The 17,145-nt window shown below is 48.1% G+C and overlaps 3 protein-coding genes across 3 annotated transcripts; 1 reads left to right on the top strand and 2 right to left on the bottom strand.

The window, feature by feature from the left end:
* LOC8067042 (putative wall-associated receptor kinase-like 16) lies at positions 352 to 9,959 on the top strand. Its single transcript, XM_002444797.2, has 3 exons — positions 352 to 1,407; positions 1,553 to 1,621; positions 8,549 to 9,959. Exons 1-3 carry the CDS (start codon positions 501 to 503, stop codon positions 9,853 to 9,855), a joined length of 2,283 nt encoding a protein of 760 aa, XP_002444842.2. The 5' UTR covers positions 352 to 500; the 3' UTR covers positions 9,856 to 9,959.
* Positions 10,792 to 12,306, bottom strand: LOC110437186. Its single transcript, XM_021465533.1, has 3 exons — positions 12,108 to 12,306; positions 11,836 to 12,001; positions 10,792 to 11,710 (listed from the first exon to the last, which is right to left on the bottom strand). The coding sequence occupies exons 1-3, from the start codon at positions 12,291 to 12,293 to the stop codon at positions 11,238 to 11,240; spliced, it is 825 nt and encodes a 274-aa protein (XP_021321208.1). The 5' UTR covers positions 12,294 to 12,306; the 3' UTR covers positions 10,792 to 11,237.
* On the bottom strand, positions 14,649 to 16,364 carry LOC8067043 (plant cysteine oxidase 4). Its single transcript, XM_002445940.2, has 3 exons — positions 15,850 to 16,364; positions 15,570 to 15,739; positions 14,649 to 15,461 (listed from the first exon to the last, which is right to left on the bottom strand). The coding sequence occupies exons 1-3, from the start codon at positions 15,989 to 15,991 to the stop codon at positions 14,958 to 14,960; spliced, it is 816 nt and encodes a 271-aa protein (XP_002445985.1). The 5' UTR covers positions 15,992 to 16,364; the 3' UTR covers positions 14,649 to 14,957.

A 17,145-nucleotide genomic window follows, 5' to 3' on the forward strand; every position in this document is an offset into this window, starting at 1 on the left:
GGAAATAGGAGAAGATCCATCGTCTTGGAAAAAAAAAAGATAGGATACTGTATGCCAATTCACATTCAGGGGGGTTTCGTCTTTCGTGTGACGAGTTGAACACGTCGCTACGTCGTCAGATCTCAGATGCCTGCAAAATTTGTGAAGCGCTATCTGATGATACTCGACTTGATTTTGACCACACTGTCGAGTGTCAAAGCACCAATATAATGGTTCACCAAATATTCTCTGATGGTTTTATCGATCGTTTCTTACGACGGATCCTTTTTTTGACCACGGAGCACCCATCTCTTTCGAAACCCGGAAATATCTTTTCTAGGACCCTGTCTTTGTCTTGGTGTGGCATCGCGTGTGCCAAGTAAACTACTCCGAGGAGTTTTCAGCCACGTAACTCGGGAATCAATGAACAATGGTGAGAATTTATATCATCAGATGTGAACAACACTTTGTCAAAGCACAGCAGGTCACCTGCAGCTGCAGGATCGGATAGGCAGCAGCAGATGCTTGTCGCCACACTGATAATCGCCGTCGTGCTGGTCGTCTCGGCATGGCCAGCGGCGGCGGCGGCCACGCCACTACCAACACCATACGGCAACGACTCCTGCCAGCGGCGGTGCGGCGACCTGGAGATCCCGTACCCGTTCGGCATCGGGCGCGGGTGCTACCACTACACGGGCGAGGGCGACATCACCTTCCAACTCACCTGCAGGCTCACCGCGGGCGGCGGCTACCACTACCAGTCCGTCGAGGTCACCGACATCAACGTGCGCCGCGGCGAGGCGCGCGTCCGCAACGACATCCAACCCTGGTGCTACAACCGCACCTCGCGGTCCATGGGCGACAACAGCCTGTGGTGGACGGACCTGTCCGACTCGCAGTTCCGGCTCTCCGACGAGGGCAACCGCTTCGTCGTCGTGGGCTGCAACTCGCTGGCGTACGTGCAGTCCGTCAACACGGGGACCGTCTACATGACGGGATGCATGGCGACGTGCCCGGACGCCGGGACGCTGGTGAACGGCTCCTGCGCCGGCATGGGCTGCTGCCAGGCGGCCATCCCCCGGGGCATCAACACCTACGGGGTGCAGTTCGACGACCGCTTCAACACCTCGTCCGTCACGGGCTTCAGCCCCTGCAGCTACGCCGTGCTCATGGAGGCCGCCGCGTTCGACTTCCGGACAACCTACGTCACCACCGGCGACTTCATGGCGTCCACCGGCGGCAAGGTGCCGCTGCTGCTGGACTGGGTGGTCGGTAGGGAGACGTGCCGGGAGGCCAAGAGGAACGCCACGGCGTACATGTGCGTCAGCGACGACAGCGAGTGCGTCGACTCCAGGAACGGCGGCGGCTACCTCTGCAACTGCTCCACAGGTTACCAAGGAAACCCCTACATCCCCGCCGGCTGCCAGGGTCTGTAGTCTGTCCTGTTCTGCATGCTCATAAAAAAGATAATCTTTTGCTAGTTTTTTTGAAGGGATTCTTTTGCTAGTTTTGACACTAAAAGAAAACCAAACTTTGATCTGATCTGCTGCTGCTGCTGCTGCTGGTGGTGCAGACATTAACGAGTGCGAGGAGGATCCTAACAAGTACCCTTGCTCTGTTTCTGGAACCTGCACTAACACTCCTGGATGATAGAAATAATCTGTGCATAGGATCGACTAGTAGTGGATCTAGACGGGTACAATCTTTAACTGGTAAACAACAAGGTACATATTCTATACAAGATCTAAAATGGAAACAGTAAATACAATTAAATGGGTCGGGATTAATAGGATTAGACCGTCGAGAGAAGGAGCAGCAGAGGCGGCGGAAGACGATCCCGAGGCCATCACGTCGGTGGTGGAGTGGATCTTCGAGGACGTCGATGGTGGCGGTGATGCGGATGTCGAGGTGGCGCAGATCCGGCGTCGGTGAGTTTTCCCGTCGCTGGCTGCGCTTCCCTGATCGGTTAGGGTTTTCTAGGGTTTGTGGATGTCGGTGGGGAGGAGTGGCAACTATTCAACTCGTGAACAGTGCCGCCGGCCCCCACCTCTTATTTATAGCGCAGTGCGACGGGGGCCCACCAACCATATAGGGTTGGGCGCCCCCGATCAGGGCGCGAGACAAGGCCCAATAAGGCCGTTGGGCCATATTGGTGGGAGATCAAACCAACATTCTCCCCCTTGATCTCACTCTATTCTTTGTCTGTATTCTTTCTTTTCAAACTCTTTTACCTTATTTATTTCATCACAAATTAGTGCATAGAACTGCGTCATCATCACGGTCTATCGCCGATAGACTTGACAGCTACGAATACACTTCTCTGATCTGAAACAAATTCTGTTATTCTTTGGGCCTCTTTGTCCAGGAATCATAGGCTTTCCCTTAAACCCATGCCGGCTACGTGTTCTCTAAACACGCTGGGTGGTAAGCCTTTGGTAAGCGGATCCGCAAGCATCTTTTCAGTGCTTATATGCTCAAGCTTTATGACATGATCCCGGATCTTATCTTTCACAACATAGTACTTTATGTCAATGTGTTTGGCAGCACCACTTGACCTATTGTTGTGTGCATATTCTACTGCTGGATTATTATCGCAGTATAACTGTAGTGGTTTAGAGATGTTATCAACCACTCTCAAACCGGGTATGAACTTCTTTAACCAGTTCACCTGCCCCGACGCCTCAAAACATGCTACAAATTCGGCATACATTGTGGACGATGTAGTGACCGTCTGTAATTTACTTTTCCACGATATGGCTCCATTTGCGAGAGTAAATACATAGCCTGACGTGGACTTTCTGTTATCTCCCGCATAATCTGAATCTGAATATCCTACTATCTGTAGGGAATCTGATCTCTTGTATGTAAGCATGAGGCTCTTTGTTCCTTGCAAATAACGCAAGACCTTCTTTACTAATTTCCAGTGTTCCACACCTGGATTACTCTGAAATCTGCCAAGCAACCCGGTAACAAAAGCTAAGTCAGGGCGAGTACATACTTGAGCGTACTGTAAACTTCCAACAGCCGAAGCATATGGAACTGATCTCATCTGGTTGAGCTCATACTCATTCTTGGGACACTGAAAATCCCCATATCTGTCGCCCTTGACTATCGGTGCAGGTGATGCACTACATTTGTGCATATTGTATCTCTCTAGAACTTTTTCTATATATGCTTTCTGTGATAATCCCAATACCCCCTTCTTTCTATCTCGGTGAATCTCTATGCCCAAAACATATGATGCTTCACCAAGATCTTTCATGTCAAATTTCGAGGACAAGAATTTCTTTGTTTCATGCAGTAGACCGACATCGCTACTTGCGAGTAGGATATCATCCACATACAAGATTAGGAAGATGTACTTCCCATTCTTAAACTTTGCATAAACACAGTTGTCCTCTACATTCTGTTTAAACCCAAAACTTCTTATGGTCTCATCAAACTTCAAATACCACTGTCTTGAAGCTTGTTTTAATCCATAAATGGATTTCTTTAGGCGGCATCCCATTCGCTCTTTTCCTTCCACGACAAAACCTTTCGGTTGTGCCATGTAAACATTTTCCTCCAAATCCCCATGTAGGAAAGCCGTCTTAACATCCATCTGATGTAATTCTAAATCATAATGTGCTACTAGAGCCATTATGATCCTGAAGGAATCCTTACATGAGACTGGAGAGAATGTCTCATTGTAATCAATCCCTTCTCTTTGCGTAAAGCCTTTTGCCACAAGTCGCGCTTTAAATCTTTCTACATTCCCTTGGGAGTCATACTTGGTTTTGTAGACCCATTTACAGCCTACTGTTTTGGCTCCTTTAGGAATTTCTTCTAAATCCCAAACTCCATTGGAGTTCATGGATTTCATCTCTTCTATCATAGCTTCTAGCCACTTCTGTGAGTTGGCGCTTCTCATGGCCTCATCATATGAGGTGGGATCACCCTCCATATGAAATTCCTCTATGTTAAAAACTTCATAGTCATCTGGGATGGCTGACCTTCTGATTCTTTGAGATCTTCTCGGTGCCTCCACAGTTGGCACTTGATCTGGTTGGGGCTGTTGTTGCTCCCCCTCGCCTGTGGCAACTGGTTCTTCTATGGGCTCCTGAAGGACAGGTTCCACATTTTCATCTGTTGTTGCCACAGGAGAGTGAGCAATTGTTTCTGGCATCACAGTGTCGGGCACTGTCGATGCATTCATAATGGGTAATTCAAAAAATGGCTCTTGAATCATCGGAGTGGGCGCATGCACCCGCTTCTCTTCAAGATCAATCTTTCGAGCTACCATGCTCCCCCTGATCAGCTCATCCTCTAGAAATACGGCGTGTCTCGTTTCTACAAACTTTGTATATCTGTCTGGACAGTAGAAACGATAACCCTTTGATTTCTCTGGGTAGCCAATAAAATGGCAACTGACTGTTTTGGGATCTAGCTTTCCAATGTTTGGGTTAAATACTTTAGCCTCAGCTGGGCTCCCCCACACACGCAAGTGGCTTAGCGAGGGTACTCTTCCTGTCCACAACTCATACGGTGTTTTAGGCACCGATTTACTGGGAACTCTGTTTAGAATGTGAATGGCGGTTTTTTAATGCCTCCATCCACAAACTTAGCGGTAATGTAGAGTAACTTATCATACTTCGCACCATATCCATCAGGGTACGGTTGCGTCTTTCAGCTACTCCATTCTGCTGAGGCTCGCCCGGTGTAGAATACTGGGCTACTATGCCATGCTCCTGTAAGAACTTTGCAAAAGGTCCAGGAACTTGGCCATAAGGGGTGTGCCGACCATAGTACTCCCCTCCACGGTCGGATCTGACTATCTTAATCTTTAAGTTGTGCTGATTTTCAACTTCAGCCTTAAATATCTTGAACTTATCTAATGCCTCTGTTCTTTCTTTAATTGGATAAATATACCCAAATCGGGAGTAATCATCTGTGAATGTTATGAACGAGTCATAGCCATCCATACTTTTCACAGGAAACGGTCCACAGATGTCCGTGTGGATTATTTCTAAAATCCCAGTGCTTCTTTTGGCATTCTTTTTAATTTTCTTTGCAAATTTTCCTTTAATGCAGTCTATGCATTGATCTAATTCTGAGAACTCAAGTGGAGGAAGAATTTCATTCTTTACTAATATCTCTATTCTCCCCCTCGAAATGTGGCCTAAACGACAATGCCATAATTTCGACGATACATCTTGAGTTCGCTTTCTTTTTCTATTCTCACTCTGAGACAAGGACGTGTTTTCTGTAGCATCACATACGGAATTCACTGTTTCACGAAGTGATAATAAATAAAGATCTTGTTGTTGGAATGCAACACCAACACAGTCATTATTACAATAAATCTGGCACTTGCCATCACCAAAATGACAAGCAAAATTATCATCGTCCAATCGTGAAACACTAATCAAATTTCTCTGAAGCGAAGGAACATAAAGGACATCTCTAAGTAAAAGTGTGAAGCCACTAGCAAGCTCCAGGGAGACATCGCCAACAGCTTCAACATCTGCTCTGACTCCATTCGCCACTCTAATGTGTCTTTCTCTTCTTGCTGTCGTCCTTGTCGAACTGAACCCCTGTAAAGAATTAGCAACATGAACAGTTGCACCTGAGTCAACCCACCAAGTGGATTTAGAATAACTTATATACAGAGATTCATTTACAAAGGTAATAATATTCTCACCACATGATCTGAGTTTCATCTGTAGCCAATCAGGGCATCTTTTCTTGTAGTGTCCTTCTTTCTTGCAGTAGAGACATTGGTTTTGGTTCACTACAAACTGGTTCTGTTGAGGGAGATGCTGCATGGTAGGCTGAGACTGGTTTTGGCCCTGGTGCTGGGTGGAAGGCTTGCCCTGTTGCTGCATAGGGCCCTTTCCCTTGTTCTTTGAAGGAGAATGGTAAATCTTTTTCTTGTTGTCCCTCAAATGGTTGATTGAACCACCATTTGAGGCTTTGATTCTCTCTTCTTCTTGAGCACACATAGCAATAGTCTTTTCTAAGTCCCATGTTTCTGGTTGCATGTTGTAGTTAACAACAAAGGTTTCAAATTCTTTTGGCAACGACGCAAAAACCAAATGAACAAGGAAAGCATCAGTGATGGTGAGATCCTTGAACTTTTTGATTTTAGATGCCAAGTGACTCATTCTAAGGATGTGCTCTCTAATACCAGTGCCACCACCAGTATATTTCTGTGAGATCAGTTCTTTGATCATTTCTGTTGCATACGTTTTTGTAGAGCCAGTAAACTGCCTCTTTATAGTATCTAGGTAATCTTTAACGCTGTCTACTACTGGAATGGAATCTGATATGTGAGACTCCATCGTGTTCTGTACAAGCGTTTTACATTTCTTGTTTGCTGATTCCCACTTTTTCTTTTCAAGGTCATAAGACATCTGGATGGGAGCAAACTCTCTTTCTCTTTTCTGCCATGCATCATCTGTCTCATCTGTTGCCCGCACAGGTGGCACGGGCTGGACGGGACGCTCTGTGTCAAGGACCCAGTCCACCTCAGCAAAGGTGAAGGCCATGTCGATCTTTTTCCTCCACTCAACGTAGTTGTCCCCTTTGAGTGGTGGAATGGTGTTGATGAACGTCATCAACGAGTAAGCTCCTGAAACACAAACCTCTGGGTGAGAACATGAATAATCACAATTGTATGCCTTAGTATCAACGTTGGTCAAAATTAAAACATACAACTGTTTATGCAATAAAACTATATCACCGTTGGGCAGAAATAGAATTAATGCATAATAATCTTTTAATTACATCATAATACTGCCATTAATCAACGTTGGTCAGAATAATAACAATATTATAATAATCTGGAAAACATATCTATTTTCAAAATTAAATTCTCCCGTTGGTTCGAATTTAATAGTGAAACAAATATCTGTAAATACGCAGCGGAAACTTTAATAATTTCTTTATCTATTTTCCAGAAACATCTGAATACTTACTGTTTTCTGAATAAAATTATCGTTGGACAAAATTTATACAGAGAAAAGCAATGAAAACTGTGCAAAATTTAATTAAATATGCATAAAACTGCTTCTGGAAAAAGAAAAAGAAAAAAAAAAACTGTGCTATTTTACTGTGTAAAACCGGCCATTTCGGCCTGGCGTCACTCGCGGCCCACGCGGCCCAGCAGCGGCTGGCGCGCGCGCGGCCCGGCTCTGTGCGGCCCAGCGGCCGGGTTTTTTTTTTTTTTTTTGTCATCTGGTCTCGGCCCAGTGGCCAAAACGGCCCAAGAATGGAGCCACGCGCAGGTGTCCCGCGTCCCAGGCCGCAACCTGGGCCTGGGCCGGGAAAGTGGGATGCCGCCTGGGCTCAATCTGGCCCAAGGCCGCGCGGCTGATCTGAGCCGTTGATCTGGATCGGACGGCTCTCCTTCATTCTCGCTGGAATAAAAGGGCGCAACAGCCAGCTTCCCTAAACCCTAATCCATTTCTTTCTCTCATTCTGTCACAGCAAAAGGCACGGCGGCGCCGGCCATGTGGCCAACGGCTCCTGTGCCGCCGCCGGCCGTGGCCAACAGCACCCGCTCACTCCCTTTTTTTTTTTCTCTCTGTTACCCAGCCAAAAGCGGCTGCCATGGAGGCACTGGGGCACCGCCGGTGGGAGCCGGCCACCCCCTGTTTCGTCCCTGTCTGTTTCTCCTGCGCGCGCTCCGCATGGGACGCAACTGGTGGCCGGTGCTGAGGATGGCGCCGCCGCGCGCCCGTTCGCCGGTGTGCGCGTTCCCACAAGGTTGAGCGCACCACCGTCGAGAGGTCGCGCGTTGGTGCCCGGTCGCTCAAGGCCGAAGCGTTGTGCTGTTAGGGTTAGAGTTATCTGTTTTCTGATTTTTTTTTTTTCGAGTCGATTTTCTTTGTTTGATGGCATGCCATCTCTGTTTGCAGTTTCTGTGTGTCGATTCGAAGGAAAAAAAACATTCTTTTCCTGATTTGAAAAACCGGATGGATCTAGTGATTCTTGATTTAAAATGGTCTATTTTTCTTTTATACCCCGATCTGGATCTACTAGCTAGGTAGGCGATCTGATACCATTGATAGAAATAATCTGTGCATAGGATCGACTAGTAGTGGATCTAGACGGGTACAATCTTTAACTGGTAAACAACAAGGTACATATTCTATACAAGATCTAAAATGGAAACAGTAAATACAATTAAATGGGTCGGGATTAATAGGATTAGACCGTCGAGAGAAGGAGCAGCAGAGGCGGCGGAAGACGATCCCGAGGCCATCACGTCGGTGGTGGAGTGGATCTTCGAGGACGTCGATGGTGGCGGTGATGCGGATGTCGAGGTGGCGCAGATCCGGCGTCGGTGAGTTTTCCCGTCGCTGGCTGCGCTTCCCTGATCGGTTAGGGTTTTCTAGGGTTTGTGGATGTCGGTGGGGAGGAGTGGCAACTATTCAACTCGTGAACAGTGCCGCCGGCCCCCACCTCTTATTTATAGCGCAGTGCGACGGGGGCCCACCAACCATATAGGGTTGGGCGCCCCCGATCAGGGCGCGAGACAAGGCCCAATAAGGCCGTTGGGCCATATTGGTGGGAGATCAAACCAACACTGGAAGCTTCATCTGTTCATGCCCCGACAAGTCGACAGGCAACGCTTACAATGGCACATGCGAGGCGAACAAGTCTCAGCTCGGAGTGCGCGTCGCAGTTGGCGTTAGCGCAGGATTGGTGGTGCTAGTGGTCACCATGTCCTGCGCCTACATGATCCGCCTGAAGCGGAGCCTCGCCGCCGTGAAGCAGAGGTACTTCAAGCAGCACGGCGGCCTCCTGCTGTTCGAGGAGATGAAGTCCAAGCAGGGTGGTCTCTCCTTCACGCTGTTCACCGAGGAAGAGCTGGAGGAGGCGACCGGCGGGTTCGACGAGCGCAACGTGCTGGGCAAGGGAGGCAGCGGCACCGTCTACAAGGGTTCTCTCAGGGACGGCAGCGCCGTGGCGATCAAGAAGTGCAAGCTGGCGAGCGAGAGGCAGGAGAAGGAGTTCGGCAAGGAGATGCTCATCCTGTCCCAGGTCAACCACCGGAACGTCGTCCGGCTCCATGGCTGCTGCCTCGAGGTGGAGGTCCCCATGCTCGTCTACGAGTTCGTCCCCAACGGCACGCTGTACCACCTCATCCATGGCCACCGGGGCTCGCGCGTCTCCTTCGCCACGCGCCTCAAGATCGCGCACGAGGCCGACGAGGCGCTCGCGTACCTCCACTCCTGGGCCTCGCCGCCGATCATCCACGGCGACGTCAAGTCGCCCAACATTCTCATCGACGACAGCTACGCCGCCAAGTTGTCCGACTTCGGGGCCTCGACGCTGGCGCCCACGGACGAGGCCCAGTTCGTCACGTTCGTGCAGGGGACCTACGGCTACCTGGACCCGGAGTACATGCAGACCTCCAAGCTGACGAGCAAGAGCGACGTCTACAGCTTCGGCGTCGTGCTCCTGGAGCTGCTCACGTGCAGGAAGGCCATGAACCTCCAGGCGCTCGACGACGACGATATCAACCTCTCGGCGCAATTCCTCCGTGCCATGGGTGAGAAGAGGCTCGATGAGATACTGGACGAACAGATCAAGGGCGAGCAGAGCATGGAGCTGATCGAGCAGGTGGCGGAGCTGGCGAAGCAGTGCCTGGACATGGCGAGCGACAAGAGACCCTCCATGCGGGAGGTTGTCGAAGAGCTCGACAGGGTTAGGAAGCTGTCGCGGCATCCTTGTGGGAGCCAACAAGAGACTTGTGATGAGGAGGAGCTCAAGGCCTTGCTTGTAGGATCACCAGGGACGACGTCCTCTGAAATACAACTTAGTATTACTACTAATGCGTATGTTAGCATCACAGATTCAGCCTATTTAGGGGTTCAATCTCCACGATAGAGTCAGAATTAGAGTATATATTTTTCTTCCCTTAAAATCATTTGTTTTGTTTCTTTAATCTCCAACGTAACATCAATAATTATCTTCTGTCCCCAGTGGAACCATTTATTTTGTTTGTCCACTTAGGTCAGTCTCAATACATGTTTCATGAGAGTGTCATGCACGTTAAATAAAGTGTCATATAAGCAAAATTGCTGACTTGGCAGGTGTCAACGAAAGCTGGTCGGCAGTCTACCTTGGGGTATACCCACGGTAGTAGTTTATCGGTAGACGGTGCGCAAGCTACGAACTCGATGGTGACGCAAGACACGGACAAGCTTTTTATCCAGATTCGGCCGCGGTGTGGGCGTAATACCTACGTCATGCGTCTTATTGTATTGATTTGAGTTGAGAGAATCATGTGTATGACCTGTCCTCTAGGGGACCCCTGCCCCTCCTTATATATCCTGAAGGAACAGAGTTACAAGCAAAGTATCCTATTTGGTACAATATCTTGTAGCCTTGCGGTGCACGCCGACCAGTCGTGCGCCGCACGTTTTCATCCTGTGGGCCGAGCCACCTCTGATGGTGCGGCCCATATAGGCTCATGAGGGTATATGGGTTTATACCCCCACAGCAGGGTCATTAAATGAAGGAGTTTCATCAGATGAGAGAGGAGTTTCATCCCCATGAAACTCATGTGGCTCGGTTACCTAGTTTATAGTCTTGGTAACTGTGTCATGAAACTATGTATTGAGACTGGTCTTAGTAGTAATGGGTAATGGTAAAAGGCAACTAACTGTCTTCCTTTTTCCATCAATGAAAAAAGATAATACTTTTCTTTATTCTATTTTATTGAGAGTGAATATAATACTCTTTCTGTTCCAAATTATATTTCAATTTGGATTTTTTTTTCTAATTCAATCTTTCTGAAATATTGACTAAGTTTGTAGAAAGATATACTTGTATTGCTTTCAAATACACAAATTTAACATACAAAAGTTTATAGTGTGAGTTTGTACGAATGACTTAGAGTAATCTCAAAAGATCACTTGTTTGTGGTCGTTGACCCGTGGGGGGGCGCAGCTTCAGCCTTCAGCGGCTCGCTCCGGCAGTCCTGGCTGGAGGCTGGCTAGGCCCTGGCCGGAGCAATGGCTGTGCGGTGTGCAGGGGGATGGCCGCAGCGTGAACGGATGTGGATGCGGGCGCAGAAGCGATCTCACGGGGGAAAAAAACAAGTCACTGATTCTGATTTCTAGCAACTGGTGGTACTATCACTTTACTATCCTAGCTAGCTAGTACACACATGGGCCGGTCGGTTGGGCGAAGAATTTGTACATGCACAGATCTGCAGAGAGCTAATTGTGCTTGCAACTATGGACTATATATCTGTAGCTAGCTAGCTAGCTAGCTAGTATCTGCATCATCATCCATATCGGCCGTGAGCTCAGGGCCAAGAATAGATATGGCGCCCCAGCGACGGTGAAACCCTCGGGCATGCAGGTCCGTCTCTTCCAAGATAGCGAAACCGGCCGGGAGATACGGGACGGGGACGTCGGTGAAGTAGGTTGAGGCCGGGGCGTCCGTACGTGGTCCTCGGCTCCGAGTAGGGCGGCGTGAGGACATCGAGGATGGCACAGGGCGTGACGGCCGTGCAGGTTGCATTGCCTCCGCTGCCGCTGCGCGGGAAGAGCACGGACGCCTGGCCAGGCCACATTTATTTCCTCCTCCTCATGGACGGCGACCCAGTCGTAGGTAGGAGCGCACGCGCACCGAGAGCGCCGTAGAGTAGCTTGCTGAGCACCACCATATCTCCGGCCGGGTGGTCGTGCAGCGGCAGCGTCGCGCCGGCCGGGAAGCAGCAGAAGACGCCGATCTGCGTGATGGGCAGGGACGCCGGAATTAATAATCAGTACAAGCACAACACGTACAGCGGATGAGCACGACCGACCACGATCTGCTCCGGCTAAACACAGCAGCCCGGCCGGCCTGCATGCTTACCGAGAAATCGTGGCACTGGTGTACGTATGTGCATGCACATAGGTGATCCGCGTGAACGCCGGCGCCGGCAGGAGGCGGTGGCCGCTCGCTCTTGGGGCTCAGCTCGTCGTCGCACGATCGAGCAGGATGATGTCGGCGATCCCGACGCCGGCTGCCTCCACACCATCTGAACCAAATAGAAACACGTACAGCAGGGACGCAAGTCGTCTTCATTCACCGGCGGCGAACGCGAACGCGAACACAAATTAAAGAGGTGATGAAGGCCAACTGACCAAGGATGTTCTGCAGCCATCTGATTGATATCCCCGAGCGTGGGCGCCGCCGCCGGGGACGAGAAGAGAAGACGACGTCGCAGGCCATGGTCTTGTTGCAGGTCGTCGTGTCGATATGATGCCGGGAACCGTCGCGCTGGAAATTAATTGGGGGCTGCATCGCACTCGCACCGCAGCTGGAGGCATCGCGTGGTCCGCCGTGGGTGGATGATGGATGCACTATATATATATATATATATATATATATATATATATATATATATATGCACACGCACATTCCGGCCACCGCCCAAACCGTGGGCCGGCCTCGCGTGCTTTTTTCCAGGGGCCCGAGCCTCCAAGTTTGCGCCGTTCCAACCCAACTCCCGTGCACTGCAATGCATGCCCTGCTGTTTCTGACGGACGGCGCTGCGTGCCTGCGTTTGCTTGCCCCCTTTTTTCCTTTCCTGACAAAAACTACAAAATACTTGGTCGCTTGGGATCTCGACAGACAGCGTCCAATCCATTTTGGTGTTTGAGTTCTGTACATGTACCGCCCACTTGATATTGCTACTGCTTTGTTTTGTTGTATTTCCGGAATGGTTTAATCTCTGTACTAAGGGATATATGGAACTGCTTCACAACCTCAACCATGCATGAAGTAGCTTCACAATAAATTGAAATTTGTGAAACATCTCTTTAAATGCTCTTATAGCTCAACTTTTTTTTTTCCTTAAATAGAGTGTGTGAAGCTAAAACCGTTTAGCAAAAAAACATAGATGGTAGCTGGAAAAACATAGAGCAAAGTAGTCTCAAACACTGTCTTGCGTATGTCCCTTTGCATTGAGGCCTTGTTTAGTTCTCAAAAGTTTTTGCAAAAAATTTCAGATTTCTCACTAAATCGAATCTTTTGAGTCTAGTTAATTTATGATTAGACAATATTTATTATTTTTTTTTTGAACTAACAAGGCGTCAGTACGTCGAAGTCTGCACGAATCCAATCCGCGCGCAGAGGCGAAAAGACATGTTATTCCACTCGCGCACACGCACGCACCTCGTCCAATTCCAACCGGATGAGGGAGCAAAAATGCTTGCTTTGCTTGAGACGAGACGGAAAAGCGTTTCCTACGGCACCATCCTCCATTGGTCGTCGTCCCGTCGTCCGCGCGTGCTTTTTTAAAATTTTCCATACCATGCACGCTGCCAGTGGTAAGATGCAAAACAACCACCGGCCTCGGCCGTACATACCTCTAGCCGGCCGCTGCAACGGAAAAGATGTGCCTACACCACTCACTAGCTACTCTGCCAAGCGGCTGAAAAGAAAAAGAGATGTACATTTCTGTTACTGTCACTTAGATTCCACTGTAAATGCGGGTCTTGTTTAGATTTCTTCAAAATTTCAAAAGTTGTAAGGTTTCTCGTAACATCAAATATTTAGACACATATACAGTATAATAAATATAGACAAAAAAAATTAATTATCTAGTTTGCTAGTAATTTGTGAAACGAACGAATTTTTTAAAACTAGTTAGTCTAGGATTAAATACTAATTGTCAAATACAAATGAAATTGTTACAGTAGTGAAATTTAAAAATATTTTGGATCTAAACGAGGCCTCAGTCAGCTGGTGGCTGTGCATTTTTATTTGCATCTACTAGTCTTGATCTCTGCATGCAGGACTTGCTTGACCTGGTAATGCTAAGGTCGTCTCGGTGCGCATTACGCGTGCGTGTTCTTGCCGCTGATATATGATACGATGACCGTCGTCCATTTCACTTTATTCCATTCTTTTTAGGTCTTGTTTAGATCTAATTTTTTTTGGATTTTAATACTGTAGCATTTTCTTTTTTAGTTGACAAATATTATCTAATCATAGAGCAACTAAGCTTAAAAGATTCGTTTCGTTATTTACAGACAAACTGTGCAATTAATTTTATTTTCATCTATATTTAATTTTCTATGCATGTGTCACAAGATTTAATGTGACAGGAAATCTTAAAAAGTTTTTAGTTTTTGGAACTATAAACAAGGCCTTACTCTTTCCATACCTCCATCCGTTTCAATTTTCAAATCGTACGTCGTATTGGAGACATACTAGGTACATGGAATAGTTTTTATCATGCATGTATATAGACGTATATAAAAACATATCTAGGTACATGAAGTATTATATATATATGTGTGTGTTTTTGGTTTGAGGAATAAAGTGATTCATCTTCTTTTCACTCCTCTCTTTATATTTGATTTCTAAAATAAAATGAGTTGATCTATCATCACATCATTCCTCATAAGCAAATAATTAGTATATGCATAAGGAGTGGATTGATCCCACCAAAATTCATGGGATGAACTCACATGATCCATCATCTCATAAAAGCATGAGATGACTCCACAAATTAAACACACTACGTGTTCCCTTAAAAAATGTAGTTCATTCATGTGAGCATAGATATTCTTTGTACTTTCAAACTGAAGTATTGATATTTGACTAAATATAGTTTGTTCACTTTATGTTACTGCATAATTAGATTTATCGTGAAATGTACTTTTAAACTGAAGAAGTATTGAAGATTAGTAATTTATTTACAAGGGTGTCAGTTTGTGAAACCACTGTGTTAGACCGATATGAACTAGCTAGCAGTGTTACTACTTTACTATCAGAACTCTCCTAGCTAGTACACACACGTCGTCGGTCGGTTGGGCGAAGGATTTGTACACGGGCCATGTACAGATCTCAGAGCTTGTGCTTGCAACTATGAAGTATCTACAGCTAGCTAGTAGTATCTGCATCATCTATAGCTCTTTCGATCGATCGAGAGGTAAAAAAAAAAGAAATTAAGAAAGAAAAACAGACAGCTAAAGCTAAGCTAACTACTCGTCGTCGTAGCTGTCGTAGTCGTCGTCGTCGTCGTCATCCATATCGACCGTGAGCTCAGGGCCAAGATACGGCGCACCGGCGACGGTGAAACCCTCGGGCAGGTCCGTCTCTTCCAAGACCGCGAAACCCGGGAGAGACGGGACGGGGACGTCGGTGAAGTAAGTGGAGGGGCGTCCGTGGTCCTCCGAGTAGGGCGGCGTGAGGACGTCGAGGATGGCGCAGGGCGTGACGGCGGTGAAGGCGTGCAGGTTGCCGCCGCTGCGCGGGAAGAGCACGGACGCCTGGCAGGGCGCGCGGCGCACCACGTCGGCGGCCACCACTCTGGCCAGGCCACATTTCCTCCTCCTCATGGACGGCGACGGCGGCGAAGGCGGAGCGGAGACCCAGTCGTAGGAGCGCACGCGCACGGAGCCGTACAGGAGCTTGCTGAGCACCACCATCTCCGGGTGGTCGTGCAGCGGCAGCGTCGCGCCGGCCGGGAAGCAGAAGATGCCGATCTGAAGAAAGCAGGCAACACGCCGGGACGGGGACGGGATGATCGTCAGTACGTATTCAGTACAACCGACCGCGAATTAAAAAAAGCTCGATCCGCCCTGCTTGCTTACCGAGAAATCGTTGCACTGGTGTATGTGCACGTAGGTGATCTGCGTGAACGCCGGCGCCGGCAGGAGGCGGCGGCCGCTCTTGGGGCTCAGCTCGTCGTCGGACGAGGACGACGACGAGGACGTCGGGTTCTCCCCGTCGTCGATACCGACGTCGGCTGCCTCCACGCCATCTGAAGCAAATAGAAGCACAGGGACGCAAAAGTTGTCAGTCATCTTCGTCATTCACCGGCGAACGCGAACGCGAACACCCAAAGAGGTGATGAAGGCCAACTGAACTGACCAAGGATGTTCTGCAGCCACCTGATGTCCCCGAGCGTGGGCGCCGCCGCCGGCGAGGAGAAGACGACGTCGCAGGCGTCGTAGAGCCGCTGCACCTTGGTGAGCGCCATGATGTGCGGCGGGAACGCCACAGGCACGGCCATGGTGAGTGACTAGTCTTGTTGCAGGTCGATGTCGCTCTGGAGTCTGGAATACGGGCGGCTGCACCGCTCGTGCTCGATCGGGAATTTATAAAGCTTTGGCAGCGTACGTGGTGCGCCGTGGGTGGATGGAGAGCGAGAGTCCCCCTCAAACCAAACCATGGGCCTTCGCGTGCTTTTCCAGGGGCCCGGGCCTCCATGTTTGCGCCGTTCCAGTTCCAGCCAGGCTCCTCAGCAACCCAACCCTGCTGTTTCTGACGGACGGCGCTGTCTGCGTTCGCTCGCCCCCTTTTTTTCCTTTCCTGACAAAACAACTTGCTGCACTGAACTCAGGCTTTGTTAGTTCCCAAAAATTTTCAAGATTCCCCGTCACATCGAATCTTGTGGCACATGCATGGAGTATTAAATATAGACAAAACCAAATACTGATTACATAGTTTACCTGTAATTCGCGAGCTGAATCTTTTGAGTCTAGTTAGTCCATAATTGAACAATATTTGTCACAAACAAACGAAAGTGCTACAGTAGCCAAAACCAAAATTTTTCCTCAACTGAACAAGGCCTCAATGGCCTATGTTTGGTCGCTTGGGATCTCGACAGACAGCGTCCAATCCATTTTGGGAGTTTTGTACATGTAGCCCCACTTGATATTGATACTGATTCGTTTTGTTCTATTTCCGGAATGGTTTAATGCCACTAGCCAAGTAAGTAAGTATTTAGGCCAGTCTCAATGAACAGTATTACTGCACGGTTTCACATACTAACATGTTATCAATATTGAAATAAAACTATCTATAAAATAAAGCTAAAACATGTCAAATTTGAAAATGTTTTGACTCTTCAAGATTCTTGAAATGACTTATAATTTGGAACGGAGGGAGTACTTAGTACTCCATTCCTTTCATCAAATTATAGCGATAAACACGGATTAATAGGCTCTGGTTATTTTGGATCACAAGATAGAATAGCTGTTGGAGAACTTTTTTTTTCTTCTAATAATATCTAAATTTAGTTTTACAAAATGTTTTAGATCATCTCTTGGAGATGCTCTTACATTGTTGTCTCTCTTATACTGTTTGGGCCACGATAATAAGGTCTCTGTGGTAAAACACACATGGTTTTAGCTTTAACCAAGTTAAATTTATCTAACTCTTACC

This window comes from Sorghum bicolor, chromosome 7 (assembly GCF_000003195.3).
Source record: "Sorghum bicolor cultivar BTx623 chromosome 7, Sorghum_bicolor_NCBIv3, whole genome shotgun sequence".
NCBI lineage: Eukaryota > Viridiplantae > Streptophyta > Magnoliopsida > Poales > Poaceae > Sorghum > Sorghum bicolor.